Source organism: Xenopus tropicalis, chromosome 2 (assembly GCF_000004195.4).
Source record: "Xenopus tropicalis strain Nigerian chromosome 2, UCB_Xtro_10.0, whole genome shotgun sequence".
NCBI lineage: Eukaryota > Metazoa > Chordata > Amphibia > Anura > Pipidae > Xenopus > Xenopus tropicalis.
Genome location: NC_030678.2, coordinates 158,171,219 through 158,186,259, shown reverse-complemented (window position 1 = coordinate 158,186,259; position 15,041 = coordinate 158,171,219). Strand labels below are relative to the sequence as shown.

At 39.6% G+C, this 15,041-nt stretch overlaps 1 protein-coding gene across 7 annotated transcripts in view; it reads right to left on the bottom strand.

Moving 5' to 3' along the window:
- Positions 1 to 15,041, bottom strand: part of rnf17 (ring finger protein 17) — a 103,926-nt gene that overhangs the window by 64,629 nt on the left and 24,256 nt on the right. For 5 of the 7 annotated variants that reach the window (XM_031897270.1, XM_031897266.1, XM_031897267.1 and 2 more), the window contains one exon: positions 5,285 to 5,410. The exons of the other annotated variants lie outside the window; for them this stretch is intronic. In XM_031897270.1, the coding sequence (XP_031753130.1) occupies positions 5,285 to 5,368 (84 nt within the window). In that variant the 5' untranslated portion in view covers positions 5,369 to 5,410. The remainder of the gene's footprint in view (positions 1 to 5,284; positions 5,411 to 15,041) is intronic. 7 annotated transcript variants of the gene reach the window in all.

The following is a 15,041-nucleotide window of genomic DNA, read 5'->3' as shown; positions in this document are numbered from 1 at the left end:
AACCCCACAGGGAGGTACACATCAGAAAGACCCACACTTTTGAGACAAGCTGGTGCCTTGGGGTGGGTCAGTGCTGCTGGAAGGAGCCCTTGGAGCATGTTCCCTCTAATTCCTTCTAGGCTATGTAGCCCCAAAAATATATATTTTGCATGAATATTTTTAAAGGGGCTGTTCCCCTACATAGTGCAAGTTACGTTATCTTTCCACTTGCAGTCATTTCAATAAAAACAAGATAACAAGACTTACCTCACATGTAGGACCTGGCTGCCACACAAGGAGCTCCCTCCTGGTGCAGGTGCCTAAGCACTTTAAATATTTATTTTTATTTGTGCTGGGTTTAGTCAGGAGCACCTGGGAGAAGGCGGCCTTCTTCTCCCAGGTGCACCCATGACCCGACCCAGCTCAAATAAAAATAGTGACTTGCACTCTGTCTTTAACTGTGCACTAATTCACTCCATATTTAATTCCAAGATAGCACCTTACTGGCAAGATTGATTGACATTTTAGAAATTATTTTACAGTTATTAATAATTTGAAAGTTAATTGTACATGTCTAATCTTTTGGGAGTAGGAGTAGCCTAGAAGGGGACCTGTGGAAAGTGTAGCCTTAGGGACCTCATATCTAATTATTCTCCCACTGGCGATATTAAAAGGAGTCTGATAGATCTTATAGTGTATGGGCACCTTAAGCTCTGTATTTGTTTAAGAAACAGAGGACTCAGAGCAGCGTTACTGTCAGTGTTTATTGAGTATTTACATAGACCTTTCTATAAAAAGAGTTTACTTAGTTTGAACCTTTCCCTTTCATTTAAAACCAAAAATGAGAGGCTTTAACTTTAACTTAACGAATTATAGGCGGAGAAAGACATGTCTTCATCTATAATACCTTAAGTAAATATTAAAGCCTCTCATTTTTGGTCTTAAGGCAGTGATTTTGTATAGCATGGTGCAAATGAATACCTTCTGGTTTAAAAAGGCGTATTCTAAACAGTATATAAGCATTCTTACTCTGACTGGCTGTGACCATATCCATTGTAGTTACAGGTTGTGTTAACAATTGTAAAACCCAGTTTTGACTATTTTGGTGGTGCCTTCTGGCTTAATGTGGCACCTAATATGTGGGCTTTGTGAAGGCAAGTGGTAAGAAACATTGCCTAGCCAGTTCTGATTTAGTCAAAGCAATAACCGAGAAGTTTTTGTACACTGTACTGGTTGCAGATAAAAAAAAAGTGACATTATACAGTAACAATTAAGCCATTTCACACACACACTCACACCCCATCTATCCCAAACCTATAAAGTCTAGAATGTATAAATATATCTTTCATACAATTTTACACATTTATTGAAAACATAAATGACTAATGTATATTATTTTACAAAAACAACAAAATGGATTGATTATTTTTATCCTACATAATACCAGAGCTTAGATCATGTTGAGAGTTATAAAAACATTGGAGTTTTTCAGCCTTTAAAGGGTTTTCCTTATCTCTTGTTTTAGAAAAAAAAACAATTGTGGGAGTAAAGTGTTCATATATCAGCCAATCTGCCTGAAAATTCAAAATAGAGTGGAAATAAATATGTGCAAGTGTAAAAATGTAGGATATTGTATTGTATCCATTTCTGACTAATGGTTTGGATAAAGGCCACATTACATAAGGTCTAGAGTTGCTGTAATCAAAGGAATTGTAATCAGTTTAGTAAAGTTTATGTAATGTTTTGTTTTCCTAACTTCAGACCAAGCTCGCTTGTATAGAATATTCTTTGTGCTATACATTTGCACAAGTAGAAAAAACACACTAAATGCACCTATGTATTAGTAATAATAAAACCAGTACCGACAGCTTGTATAATAACCCTTAATAATATACGGTGAAGAGTAAATTCTGATAAGATGTAGCTGAGAATTTTGTACACTTTCCTCCATATGTAATAAAAGGTGCTAAGTTTACCCAGTAGCAGTAAATTCTACCTGCTGATTACTGTATATACTTGAGTTTAAGCCTAGCTTTTCAGCACCCAAAATGTGCTAAAAAAAAGTCACCCTCAGCTTATACTGGAGTAATCTTCATCTTTCATCCTCACCTGTCCCATTCTGAACTAGACATGGCACTTTATATTCTATATAAACTATATATGGTTTTGAAAGATTTTAACTCTTTGTGTTTTAGCTTGGTTGCTGATTGAGCTAAGGGGATAGCAGGGCCGCCATCAGAAATCACGGGGTCCCTCACAACAACATTTTCTGGGCCCCCCTCCTACCATGCCCTGCACCCCAGTGGCCCCTATCATCAGTACAAAGGACACACAGACATTGGTAGCCAGGGCCCCCATCATCCTCCACCCCCCCCCCCCCCCCCAGAGTCCTTCACAGCATCTTCCAGCTCCCACCCCCCCCCCAAGCATCCTCCCGCTTCCCCCCAGCGACTTCCTGTGGCTCCCCCCTCTTGATAAGTGCCCCGGCTCCCCGCTACATCTGCACAGCTCCCCCCAGTGACTTCCACCAGCTCCCCCCCCCCCGCCAGCATCTTCCTCCGGCTCCCCTGAGCTCCCCCCCCAGCGACTTCCTCCGGCTCCCCTGAGCTCCCCCCCCAGCGACTTCCTCCAACTCCCCTGCAACTTCCTCCAGCTCCCCCCTCTCCGCCAGCATCTTCCTCTGGCTCCCCTCAGCTCCCCCCCCCTCCACAAGCATCTTCCTCCGTCTGCGTCCTCTTGATATGTGCCGTCTCCCCGCTGCATTTGAAGATTTTATAAGGTTGCGGCCCGTGTGTACGGACGCAACCAATCAAATTTCCCGCTGGCCACCAATGACAAGGCCTGTGGTTCTTTAAAAGGGGCCCGAGCTAAAAACAAAAAAAAACTGTATCACGGCCAGGCCCTCTTTAAAGCGACCATTGTCCAGGTCAACTGTCCCCCCTGTGCCCCCCCGATGGTGGCCCTGGGGGGTAGTACTCTTAAGGTATCATTGTTGACACCATATTGTTTTCGTTGACCCTCTTCTCCACTTACAGAGCTAGTTTACTGTATTTTTTTGAAATGCATATTTAAAAACATATACCCCACTGATGCCTCAATTAATGTAATTTTATTGGTATTTATTTTGATTATTTAAACTTAGCAGTGGCTGCTGCATTTCTCACCCTGCGCTTATTCTCAAGTCAATAAGTTTTTCCAGTTTTCTTAAGGTAAAATTAGGTACCTCGGCTTATATTCGTATCGGCTTATACTCGAGTATATACGGTAACTGCTATGAGTTACTGGTCCTGGGCTAACGTAGTGCCTTTTAGTAAATAACTCCATACATTTGATATGGTAGGAGTGCAGGGCTGCCTTCTGAATCATGAGGCTTTGTATGCCCCAGGTACTGCTTGTTGCACCCAAACACCCAAGCAAACCTCTGACAGGACTCTGGCCTGCTTCTGCCAGTGGCAGCCACACTGGTTGTCCAGAGGTTAATATTAAGGCCCTTAAATTGTAACACATAGGGTCGCCATGCCCCCACCTGAACCGCATTAGTTGCACTCCCACAATCTCCTCCGCCGCATTCTCGGTTTCTTTGCTTCGCATTTCACCCGGCAGCCATTTTGCTTGTATCTCTTTCAAATGCGCATGTGCAAATAAGCCCCTCCTGCCTGATCTCTTAAAGAGGTTTTTTTTAAGACAAACTTTATTAATACAAACCAAATAGACAGATATTGGCTGATATGCGCATGCTTATTAAAAACACAGTAGCATTGCGCATGTGCACTACGCCAGGAGACAAGAATAATTCTGAAGGGAAGGGGGAGAGGGAGTTACAGGGCTGTGCAGAGGGACACACATCAAGGGATCGCTGTAGCTTCACTGATTGCTTTTAAGCGACCGGAGTGGCAGGTATTTAAAGAATGCTGTGAGGCTTTTCACTGATAAAATTTTTGTATGGGGAGTTGGCATCTCCTTTAATCACTTTGATTTCCTTCTCCTCCTGTAAGCCACTCATCCCACTCCCTCAGGAATTTGCTTTGACTTCTGGCTTGTGGGCATGTTCAGTTGTTCTAAGCTCAGATTACTAAACACGCCCTCCAGTCTAGCAGCCAGTGAAGAGATGGCATTGCTGGTTCCCATAGAAACTTAGCTCTAGCTGTCAGCTTCAATTTTTTTCTCCTAACCTCCTCTCCTGAGCTCAGCTCAAACAGAGCAGAACTTTTATCACAGTTGTGCCTGTGAGTCTGTATTCTTGATAACATGTATGCTGAATAAGGGTCTGTGTGTGTGTATGCTGTTTGCAGATTTAAATGTATCTGATTATGTATCAGAGGAAAAATGGCCACCGGGTGAAAGCTGCTATTTGCTTTAGGAAAATGTGAAGGTCCTGGGATATATGCAGTACCAATTATGCCATTTGGGTAGGGGAGACGTGCCCAACAGATATACATTGTAAGCAGATGTAGGTTCCATCTAAATATTCGGAAAGGATTTTTTACTGTGAGAGCTGTGAAGTTCTGGAATTCCCTCCCCGAATCAGTCGTGCTGGCTGATACATTATATAACTTTAAGAAGGGGCTGGATGGATTCTTAGCAAGTGAGGGAATACAGGGGTAGGGGAGATAGCTCTCAGTACAAGTGGGGGAATACAGGGTTATGGGAGATAGCTCTTAGTACTAGTTGATCCAGGGACTGGTCCGATTGCCATCTTGGAGTCAGGAAGGAATTTTTTCCCCTCTGGGGCAAATTAGAGAGGCTTCAGATGGGTTTTTTTTTGCCTTCCTCTGGATCAACTAGTAGTTAGGCAGGTTATATATAGGCATTATGGTTGAACTTGATGGACATATGTCTTTTTTCAACCCAACTTACTATGTTACTATGTTCTTTAATATGCTGTTTTGAAAGCCTAAAGGTGGCAATACATGAGGTAAACCACATATTCAGTAAGACACGTATGTCATATCTTTTCCCAGAATAAGGATGTGTAAAATATGATGTTCTAATCACATGGGAACAATGCTTGCACTGTAAACATTCCATTACGTACAGGGGCTAATGTTTGCTGTAAGGGAATCAAATTAGTCCCAAGATCTGCCCTTACAAGACGGTCCCATATATTTCTGGGTCGTCTGTAGGACAGAAGTGGAGGACTCCTAAATTCTTCTATTTCTGGATATGCCTTAGTTAAAACACCCCAGTGTACAAGTTGTACCTTCTGCATAGCAGGATGGAACGATAATACAAAAGGAATAAGTTTGATTCCGGAATCTTTCCTTACAGAATGCTTTAATAACAAAGTTTGATCTGTCTGTCTTACTTTATGTAGTTCCCTCTGGAGTAAATCCGATGGGTACCCTCTCTGTATATATTTTTGTGTCATCTCATTAAGTCTCTGCTCCATTACTTCTTCCTCACTATTCGCTTAACTTGGAGTAGCTGTGACCTGGGTAAGGAATGAATACATGTCTCAGGATCAAATGAATGATATAGCAACAAGTTATTATGATCCGTCCCCTTTACAAAAAGATCAGTCAAAATGTTATCATACCTTATTATATACTGAAGTATCCAAGAATACCACCGATTTTAAGTCATATACCATAGCAAATTGTATAGTAGGTAAGCGGGTATCCAACATTTCCTTAAACATAACAGGGATCCAATGTTGCCCTTGAAACAAAGAATTAAAGTACACAAATGTTTCCTCAAAAGAAATTCATAAAAATATTTGCAAATGCTGGGGCAACATTGGATCCCATCGCAGTGCCCTGTAGTTGAACATACCACTGATTCTAAAACATGAAAAAGTTGTTAGAGAGGACCAATTGCAAACGATTATGGGCAGCACTCCGTCTATTTCATTAAATTGCCTTTATTGTCACAATGCAGGCAGCAGCAATGTTTCAAGCCAAATTGGCTCTTTATCAAGCAGACCAATTGCAACAAATCCAATACAATTTCGGTTGATCTCCTGTATCATTGGAGCTCTGGAGGGCCCAGCGTACAGCCTCCCCCCTCAACTTGTGGGAAATGGGAGGTATATAAGCTTGACACATCCAGAGCTGCCAAAGCCACTGGAGTTGGAAGTTGTCCCAAGAGAAATTTTCAATGTCTGTTTCAAAAATCTGAAGTAAATTAAATGTATGATTTACCCTTAGAGGCCAAAGGGGCCAATAATGTATCCAAAAAAGTTGAAGATGGTGCCAAAAGTGAAGCTACACTAGCTATGATTGGCCGTCCCGGAGGACAGTTTAGCTAAAACATAAAAAACAGGCATAATTGGAAAAGAAGGTAGCAAAAACATGTACAAAATTACTATCTAATACCCCCCAACTCCTTATAATGTTGGCAGTAATGCTTGAAGCTGTTACATTCTCAGTGGGATCTGAAATAAATCGCTGGAAAAAGAACCTTAAATATAGTACAGCATTTCTACCCTACTGTTTAAATTTTTACCAGAAGAGCACGAGGAACAATTGCATGAAACGTTAGAACCGGACAGAATTTCATGATAAATAGCATTTGCACTTTTATTACAAGCTGGATAAGAACTGTCTGTATAAAAGTGACTCATGTTGAAAACATTAGATAAAGAATAAGGGGAGCCACCCTTCATTACATTGCTCTGTGTAAAATATGCTATCTGTAGAATTTTATGTGGCAGCTGGACTTAAATGTCTGCAGAAATTCGATATGGACTCAGGTGTTTTTTTGCACATAACTTGGACACAACTCTTGCTAAAATTGGAACGCAGAATTGCCAACAGACTCTGAGCATTAAACAAGATGGAGGTATATGTTGATAGAACTGTGGGAATATATGCTATTAATTATCTACAGAGACATGTAAACTTAAGATATCAAATGCAAAGCTGAGAAACCGAATACAAAATAATCATCGCATTTTTATCATTGCAAGTCATGAAACAAAATGACCTAAACAAGTTGCCAGTAACACAAAGAGTTGTTTTTTGGATTCCCTGCAGACATCCTATGCAGGATAATTGCTTTCACATTATAACGACCCACACGTTACTGGGTTCCATGCAGAAGCCTACATGAGTGTTTTAGTCCCCAGACTCCAGTTCCCCAAGTTAACACCAATTACCTATCTGGCCATGTATGTGACTTAACAGAAGGAGAACAAAAATAAAAAAAGTAAGTACTGGTGTTTGGAGAGGTAGGCCATTTTCAGAAATAGACCAAGTAACATTTAACATTAAAGGGGAGATTCACCTTTCTAAGTTTCTCCTCTGCCAGTAAGGGAACACCTTGTATTTATTAACACGGGAGACAAACATCACCAGTGATGTTGCCCATAGCAACCAATCAGCAATTAGATTTGAATGGTAACCTACAAGTTAGAAAACAAAAGCAAAGATCTGATTGGTTGTTATGGGTAACATCACCGGTGGTGTTTGTCTCCGATGTTAATAAATATACCCGAGAGTACCAAGAGATAGTGATGAGTGAATTTGTCCTGTTATTCTTCACTGAAAAAATTGCGAAACGGAAAAAAGTTGCAAAATTTAAGCCAATGGACATTTTTTGCTAGACTTTTTTTTTTTTTTTTTACTGCACAACTTTTTTTTTTTTTGGAGTCTAGGGGGCACATTTATCAAAGTACGATTGATTCCAAATACAAAAAATTCGGTTTTTTTCTAATTAATAGAACTGTGCATATTTTCTGCAATTTTTTCGTTAATTTGCGACAAAATTTATACGACCAAATCGTATTTGTCGCAATGAGTACGAAAGTTTTGGATACATTCAAGCTTCGTTATCGTGACCAGGTTGGAGCTACAGAGTGCCATTGAGTCCTATGGGAGACTTTCCTTGGGCCAGGTTGGAGCTGCAGAGTGCCATTGAGCCCTATGGGAGACTTTCCTTGGGCCGGGTTGGAGCTGCAGTGTGCCATTGAGCCCTATGGGAGACTTTCCTTGGGCCGGGTTGGAGCTGCAGAGTGCCATTGAGCCCTATGGGAGACTTTCCTTGGGCCGGGTTAGAGCTGCAGAGTGCCATTGAGCCCTATGGGAGACTTTCCTTGGGCCGGGTTGGAGCTGCAGAGTGCCATTGAGCCCTATGGGAGACTTTCCTTGGGCCGGGTTGGAGCTGCAGAGTGCCATTGAGCCCTATGGGAGACTTTCCTTGGGCCGGGTTGGAGCTGCAGAGTGCCATTGAGCCCTATGGGAGACTTTCCTTGGGCCGGGTTGGAGCTGCAGAGTGCCATTGAGCCCTATGGGAGACTTTCCTTGGGCCAGGTTGGAGCTGCAGAGTGCCATTGAGCCCTATGGGAGACTTTCCTTGGGCCAGGTTGGAGCTGCAGAGTGCCATTGAGTCCTATGGGAGGCTTCCGAAATCATTCACAGAAGGATCAAAGTCAGAAAGGTTTTCCCTCCATTTATGATCGTTCGGATACGAAAATTTTGTGACTTTCGGATCGCCAATACAATATTATCGTGACTATTACAATTTAATTGTAAGAATTTTCGGGACATTTCTGGTCATCAGAAATTATTGTATCTAATAGGAATTTTACCCATTTTGGGCTTCGAACTTTGATGAATCTGCCCCTATGTATTTTTTTTTATCACAAAACCCGGTAAAAAAATTCATTCATCGCTACTAGAGGATGTATATGGCTGAGAACTGCCCCAAATGTGAATAGAACTTACAGACTAGACAGTGAATATAAAGGGATCACTGTTATCAATAGAAAAATATATGGTATACTACATTGAATAACATTGTAGTATAATATATATACAATAGTGTAGTGTACACTAGTGCAGTGTAGTTGTAGGGTCCTTCTGGCTTATTAAAATATTAGGTCTTTCATGTCTACGTGATGGTACGCAATGTGACCAGTAGAATGTTTTCAGTATCTTTATATAGGTTTTGTATATCTATATATCTTTCATACAAAAGGTAAAATAAATTATATTAATGGTGGAACTGCCATTTTATTTTTTTTTATTTCAATGGGTTGAAATAGCCAATGACAAGAGCAGGAACACAATGTTTTCTAATTTGGTTTTGTACAGAATTAGAAGAATTTCCTATACTATGCACCAAAATATTACCACAATGAATATTCCAAACAGGCCCTTGGCATTAATTGACACACTGACACTCATTGTTGGATTTCTAGTAGCAGTGTTTTGTCCCAGGGTAAAAAAAAAATATATATATTCATTTCATTGAAGGAATATTTTGTGTTTTAATTGCAGTGGTTCCTAAAATAGCTGTATGGTTGGATAATGATGTTAATGGAGTAAAACAAACACCTATTGTTCCTTCCTAATCAAGTCCAAACAATGCTGACTTTGTGCTTAGAGTCAGTAGAACTTGCACAAAACAGATACACTGGTATGGAAAATGTTACCCTGTCAGGAAGAGGCAAATAGAAAACAGCATATTTGTCATTTATATTTAGAAGATATTTAAATAATGTTGCCTAGCCATGACACCACAAAGGAAAGTTCAGTTCTGAAAACATTTTTCTACTAAAATTACACTTCCGTTACTACATTGCATAGGAAAGGGTATTATATTTTCCAAAGGACAAAGCCAAACGTCTCCGTTATTGAGCCCAGAACACAGTAATATCGAAATCCTGAACCTTCTCACTGACCAGATTCTTCCACAGTCCATAAAATAAACCATATTTATTTAAAAATGACAACTGAAATATTCATTTTAGGTCATTTCAGTGCAAAGTTCTTTGAGATACTCAGAGGTACTTTTTGATAAACAGAAGTAGCATTTAAAGAATTGCATAAAATGTTTTTTTTGTTGTTGTTTTTTTTAGAGGAAAACTATACCCCCTGAACAATCTAGGTCTCTATAAAAATAAATATGACATAAAACAGCTCATACGTATATTCCTGTTTTATCTAAATAAACCATTTTCATACAAATATATTGTTTTAGTTGTATGTGCTATTGGGTAATCCTAAATAGAAAACTGCCATTTTAAAGTACAAAAGGCCCACCCCCTGGGATCATATGATTCACGGCACACACACAAACAAGCCAAGGCACACATACATGCTAGGCCACATCAGCCAATTAATGGGCAGAGTTTTTTGCTCCCACACTACTTCCTGTTACAGTCAGAGCTGCATTATTTCCTCTCAGCTGATCTCTGAGGGAGCACACAGCCCATCACTAAATGGTGCCTCCGGGGAAAGGATGTAAAAAGGGCAATATTTACCAATATATTTCTAAATATATATATATATATATATATATATATATATATATATATATAGATAGATATAGAGAGAGAAAGAGAGAGGTTCTGGCAGGGACTTGAACCCAATTTCGTTGTATGATTCTTGGTCTGAAGTGTCTTGCTGCTATACTAACCTCATTCTCAATGGCCTGGATTCTTTCTGCGGTTATATTTTCTTTCGTCGCCATTCCTGCCACTGTACACTTGTGTACACTTTTATTACTGAAATACTATAGTTACTGTGCACTCCAGAAACTCCCTGCTCTCCATACCAATGAATACACGTGACTCTTGATACATTCTTAATTTTTTGTGTGATAGGTCTCCTTTAAAGGTGGTTATACCTCACCTTAAAGGCAGGGATAGTCTATAATCAGTCTTTTGTCGGAGATAATCCCTCAGTCACACAAGGCACAGAATGTACGGTTTTCTTATAACCTCCTCAATAATTACAATAATAAAAAAAAACAGATTACAGGTTCTGAAAAGAAGTTGGATGTTCCGTTCAGTTAGACTATCATTTTTCTAGCAGATAGCTATAATATAAATATGTGTGTGTGTATGAAGTCAGGTTAGAGTAGTAATTGCTAGTGCCAAAGATTTGTCTGCGTGGGGGCTGCTGCTGGGGCCATTAATGAGATATTTTCCCTGGGCCAACCTGTCAAATATATTCAACAATATGGTTGTCAGGACCTGATCAGCAATATCAATGATATTTACACTTAAAAGCTGGAAATACACATAGGTTTTTAAAAAATATTTATTGTTTTTCAGATTTATTTGATCAAGTTTTTTAGATTCAAATGTTTAAATAAAGAACTCACAGTTCACAATTTTGATAAATACGCCTCTTCATGTAAACCATGGAACCATATTACCTACATAGGTAATCAGACTAAATTCATTTTTAACCCTATTTGCTTTATATGCACATTCCCACTATCTCACAATGAGGAGCTAGGGAATAGAATTTACTCAGATAGGAACAGTTATGCTAATGGGCAAAGGGTCACTAGGAGGTTTTCCAAATATTTTGTGTAATCTTATAACAGTGTGTAATGCATATTTGTTTTATATTCAGTTTTATGAATCATCACTGCTTCTTGCGGATAATGTTCTATTAAACATCCCACAGATCCAAGTCCTTTGAAAACAATACTCTTACTGGGTATCAGTAACAACTGATATCATCCTGTATAAAGCCATGGGTATCGTGCCGCAGTGCATTTAGCAGTTCCTGCCATGTAAATAACAGATAGCCCTTATTCAAGTTGTGTCTCTGTATATCTTGCTATGTTTGCTTTGATATTGTAAGATATGTCAGGGAGCTGCTACCTTGCTCCCTTCCCATTGTTCTGCTGATCGGCTGCTGCTGGGGGTGAGATCACTCCAACTTGCAGCTCAGCAGTAAAGTGTGGCTGAAGTTTATTAGAGCACAGGTCACATGGCTGTGGTACCCTGGGAAATATAGCATATGGCTAGCCCCATGGGAAATTTCAAAATGTAACATATAAAAATCTGTTTGCGCTTTTAAAAAACATTTTTCAATGCCGGATTCTGCTGGAGAAGCTAAATCTATGTTTTCCTAAGACCGTATTCCTTTAAAGGACAATGAAAGGTTAATATAAATTAAGTCTAAAGGCATTCTTTTTAAGTACTTACTGCATATCTAAATTCCCAGATCCCTGCTTGCTTCTCTGAGATATGGTGCTGGCAGCCTACAGCAGTGTGAAGCCTACAGTGACATCACTGAAATCTCTCTCCCCTTCCTGTAGGTGCCAGCGGCAGCCTTCCTATTCTCTGAGCATGTGTGTAACTTGATCCTGTCTCCTGTTCTGAGCTACACATGCCCACCAGCCAATCAGAAGCGGATCTGGCAGAGGGGGGGGGGAGGGAATGAAACACATGTGCAGTATGAAGCAAGGAGGGAAAGGAAGGGAGAATACCTTTTTAGAGATGGCTGCCTGTTCTAGAAAATGTGAAGTAAGTGTGACTGAGTAAATATTTGATTAGGTGAGCCAAAAGTGTGGCGTTTTTACTAAACAATAGGAGGACTATTGGGCAGTATGCTTTTTAAATTTTGACTTGCATTCTCCTTTAATGGAAAAACAAATTTGTCTGCTTTTTTTTTTTTTTTTTTTTTTAAACATTTGCTCTATATTTTATTGTAGCCTTCTATAATTTTGGAAACCCCATGCAGGACTATGGTATGTATGGCTTTTACATAAACTGTGTGTGGCCAGGTTGTAGTCCTTAGGCAAATTTTATCTAACATTTGTTTAAATAAATGCATTCTATAGAACATTGCGAAATGGCGCATAGCGTGACTGGCACGTTCTGTCATTTTCTTTCTATCCACCCTGCACTATTCGACAAGCACATTTATTTGTCTTGGCCCAAGGGCACTGGGAGTATTTTACTTGTATTCACATCTACTGGGCAGTGACACCAGAGAATAAAATAGTAATATATGTGATAGTTTTAAACTTTCATGTTTTATTACCGAGTTCTAATAGTGTTTCTGGAAACTACCACCAGGGACTGGCGTTATGAAAATAATCATAAATCATGCTTAACAAAAAAAAAAATGCAAATCAGAAGTTTTGGGGTTTTTTTTAATTTCAAACAAAATATGTTTTCACTTTGTAACTAACAAGCTAGGGTGTATATTTTGAATCAACTGTATTTGTTAATAAAAAAAAAAATTGTAGAAAGGGTGGCCTCTAACCCTTAAATTGTAATGGGGCAACGGGGGGGGGTGTAACTGACAGTTACAAAATGCTTCATGTATTATTTATGAGGCAAAGTGATTGTTTTTCCTGTGACTTACTGGCAGATCAGGCATTCTGTAGGTCAGTGCTATCCAGTTCTTTCATGCTGTGGGACCATTATATCACATACCACAGGCTTATAATGAGATGATATCATACATAAAGGTCTGCGGAGCCACTGGGCAGACAGGATGCCATATAAATACAAATACACATTAATACATATTCTATGGAGGCCAAATCAGAACTTAGGGTCTGTAGTTTTAGGTACTGGTTCTCAATAAAGATCTCGAATTTAGATTAGATGTGAAGGACCGAAAGGTTGGATTGCATGGTGAATAAAGAGAGGATATTGATGCGATTCTGTGGGACTGACATACATACATAACTACTCATTTACCTCACAAGTACTTACTTACAAAGTTCTTACCAGTGCCACAACTTTATATATAACCACCCTAATTGCAAAGTATACCCAGACCTTCGGTCTGCAAAGACCGCCTTTGTTTTCTCCTCATTCGTTACTTCTTCTTACTCCCATGTCCAGGACTTTTCATGAGCTGCATCCATCCCCTGGAACTCTGGCCCATCCCATCAGACACTATTGTGTTTCAAATGTCCATATATGTCTTTAGAACTGCTGCATAGTGATGTCACATATTACCTAAATCACTCAAGTCATTTTCCTATTCCAGTTATTTTAGCTGTGGGATGACTATAGGGTTAGGGTTAATTATTTTTAATCTATGCTGCATCTTATTGCTATAATTGAATCACCTTATAAGTTTTTTTTTTTTTTTTTTTTTTTTAATCCAGGTTAAAAATCCAACCTCTTATAATGACAACATGAGGATATTTCAGCCATGACCAGCCCACAGAGTACCCAACAGGGGCTTGTTTAAATATTGCTTTGGACGGCTGGAAAATGCTAACGTTCATTTGTTGTTACAAGGGTCATGCGTGGCTCAGCTTAATATAGCCCACCACTTGGGTGGATAAATTGGGCAAAATACAGTTGTTTCCCAACCTCACCAATTAAGCAAATGTACCAGTGTTTTTCTGCTGCCTGATCAAATGTCAGAGTAATTTCCTATCCTCACGGACTAGAACTGCTGCAAATGCGTGGATCAGCTGGTTGGAGTTACCCTACTATCTGAATGTTTTTCTTTGCTTATCTAGATTGTATGTTCCAAGGGGCAGTGACATTTTGTACTGTCTTTGCACCTTTACATACTAGAATTTCACATTTATATTTTGCACTTCAGTGTGTTGTGTATAATTCTATACACAAGTGCATGTTTTTGTTTCAAAGTTGTTACCCTTGGGGAATAATGCATAAACTAAAATGTTCATTATTCCCTATCCATTGAGAGAGAGAGAATGAGAATGAATATGAGTGAAAAATACTCTTCTGTATATTATGGATAGGGATTCTATTTCCGAGCTCTGCTAAATTCCCACTAGGAGCATATACAGAATTGCCCATCAGGGTTCTTACAGTATATTTATTATTCCTTCAAGGAAAAATGTTAGTGATTCCTTGACACCTCTGTAGAAGACACAGCAGTATCAGAGTTCAAAATTACCTGGTGACTGCTACCTCTCTGCTTCTATATATAAATCCTCTAAGCTTCTTTCTAATTAATCTGACCTTAAAAAAAAGCCAACGAGGTCAAGCGAAATGGAATAGATTAGCTTCAGAGAAAAGTGGATAGTTACATAAAAAGCAGCTATTGAATGGGTCAGTACATCTGGTTGTGTAAAGCCCGTTATACATGCACTGTATTCATTAAATGGCTGAGGAGGGGGCACAGCACCATCTACTTGATCTGTAGCCCACTGACACAGTGGAGCTACTGCTATCTGAACCAGGTGGCAGCTCCAGGCAACCCACAGCACCCTCTGTCAGTTAACATGACGCAGTTGCACCCAAGAAGTGCAATTGCATTCAATTCGAGGGCAGTTGTGTTAATCATACTCCCCCGGGGCTGTAGCAACACTGAAATTGCAGGAAAACTGCTACATTGTGGGGGGGAAAAAAACATGCGAATTGCACTTTGCCCACT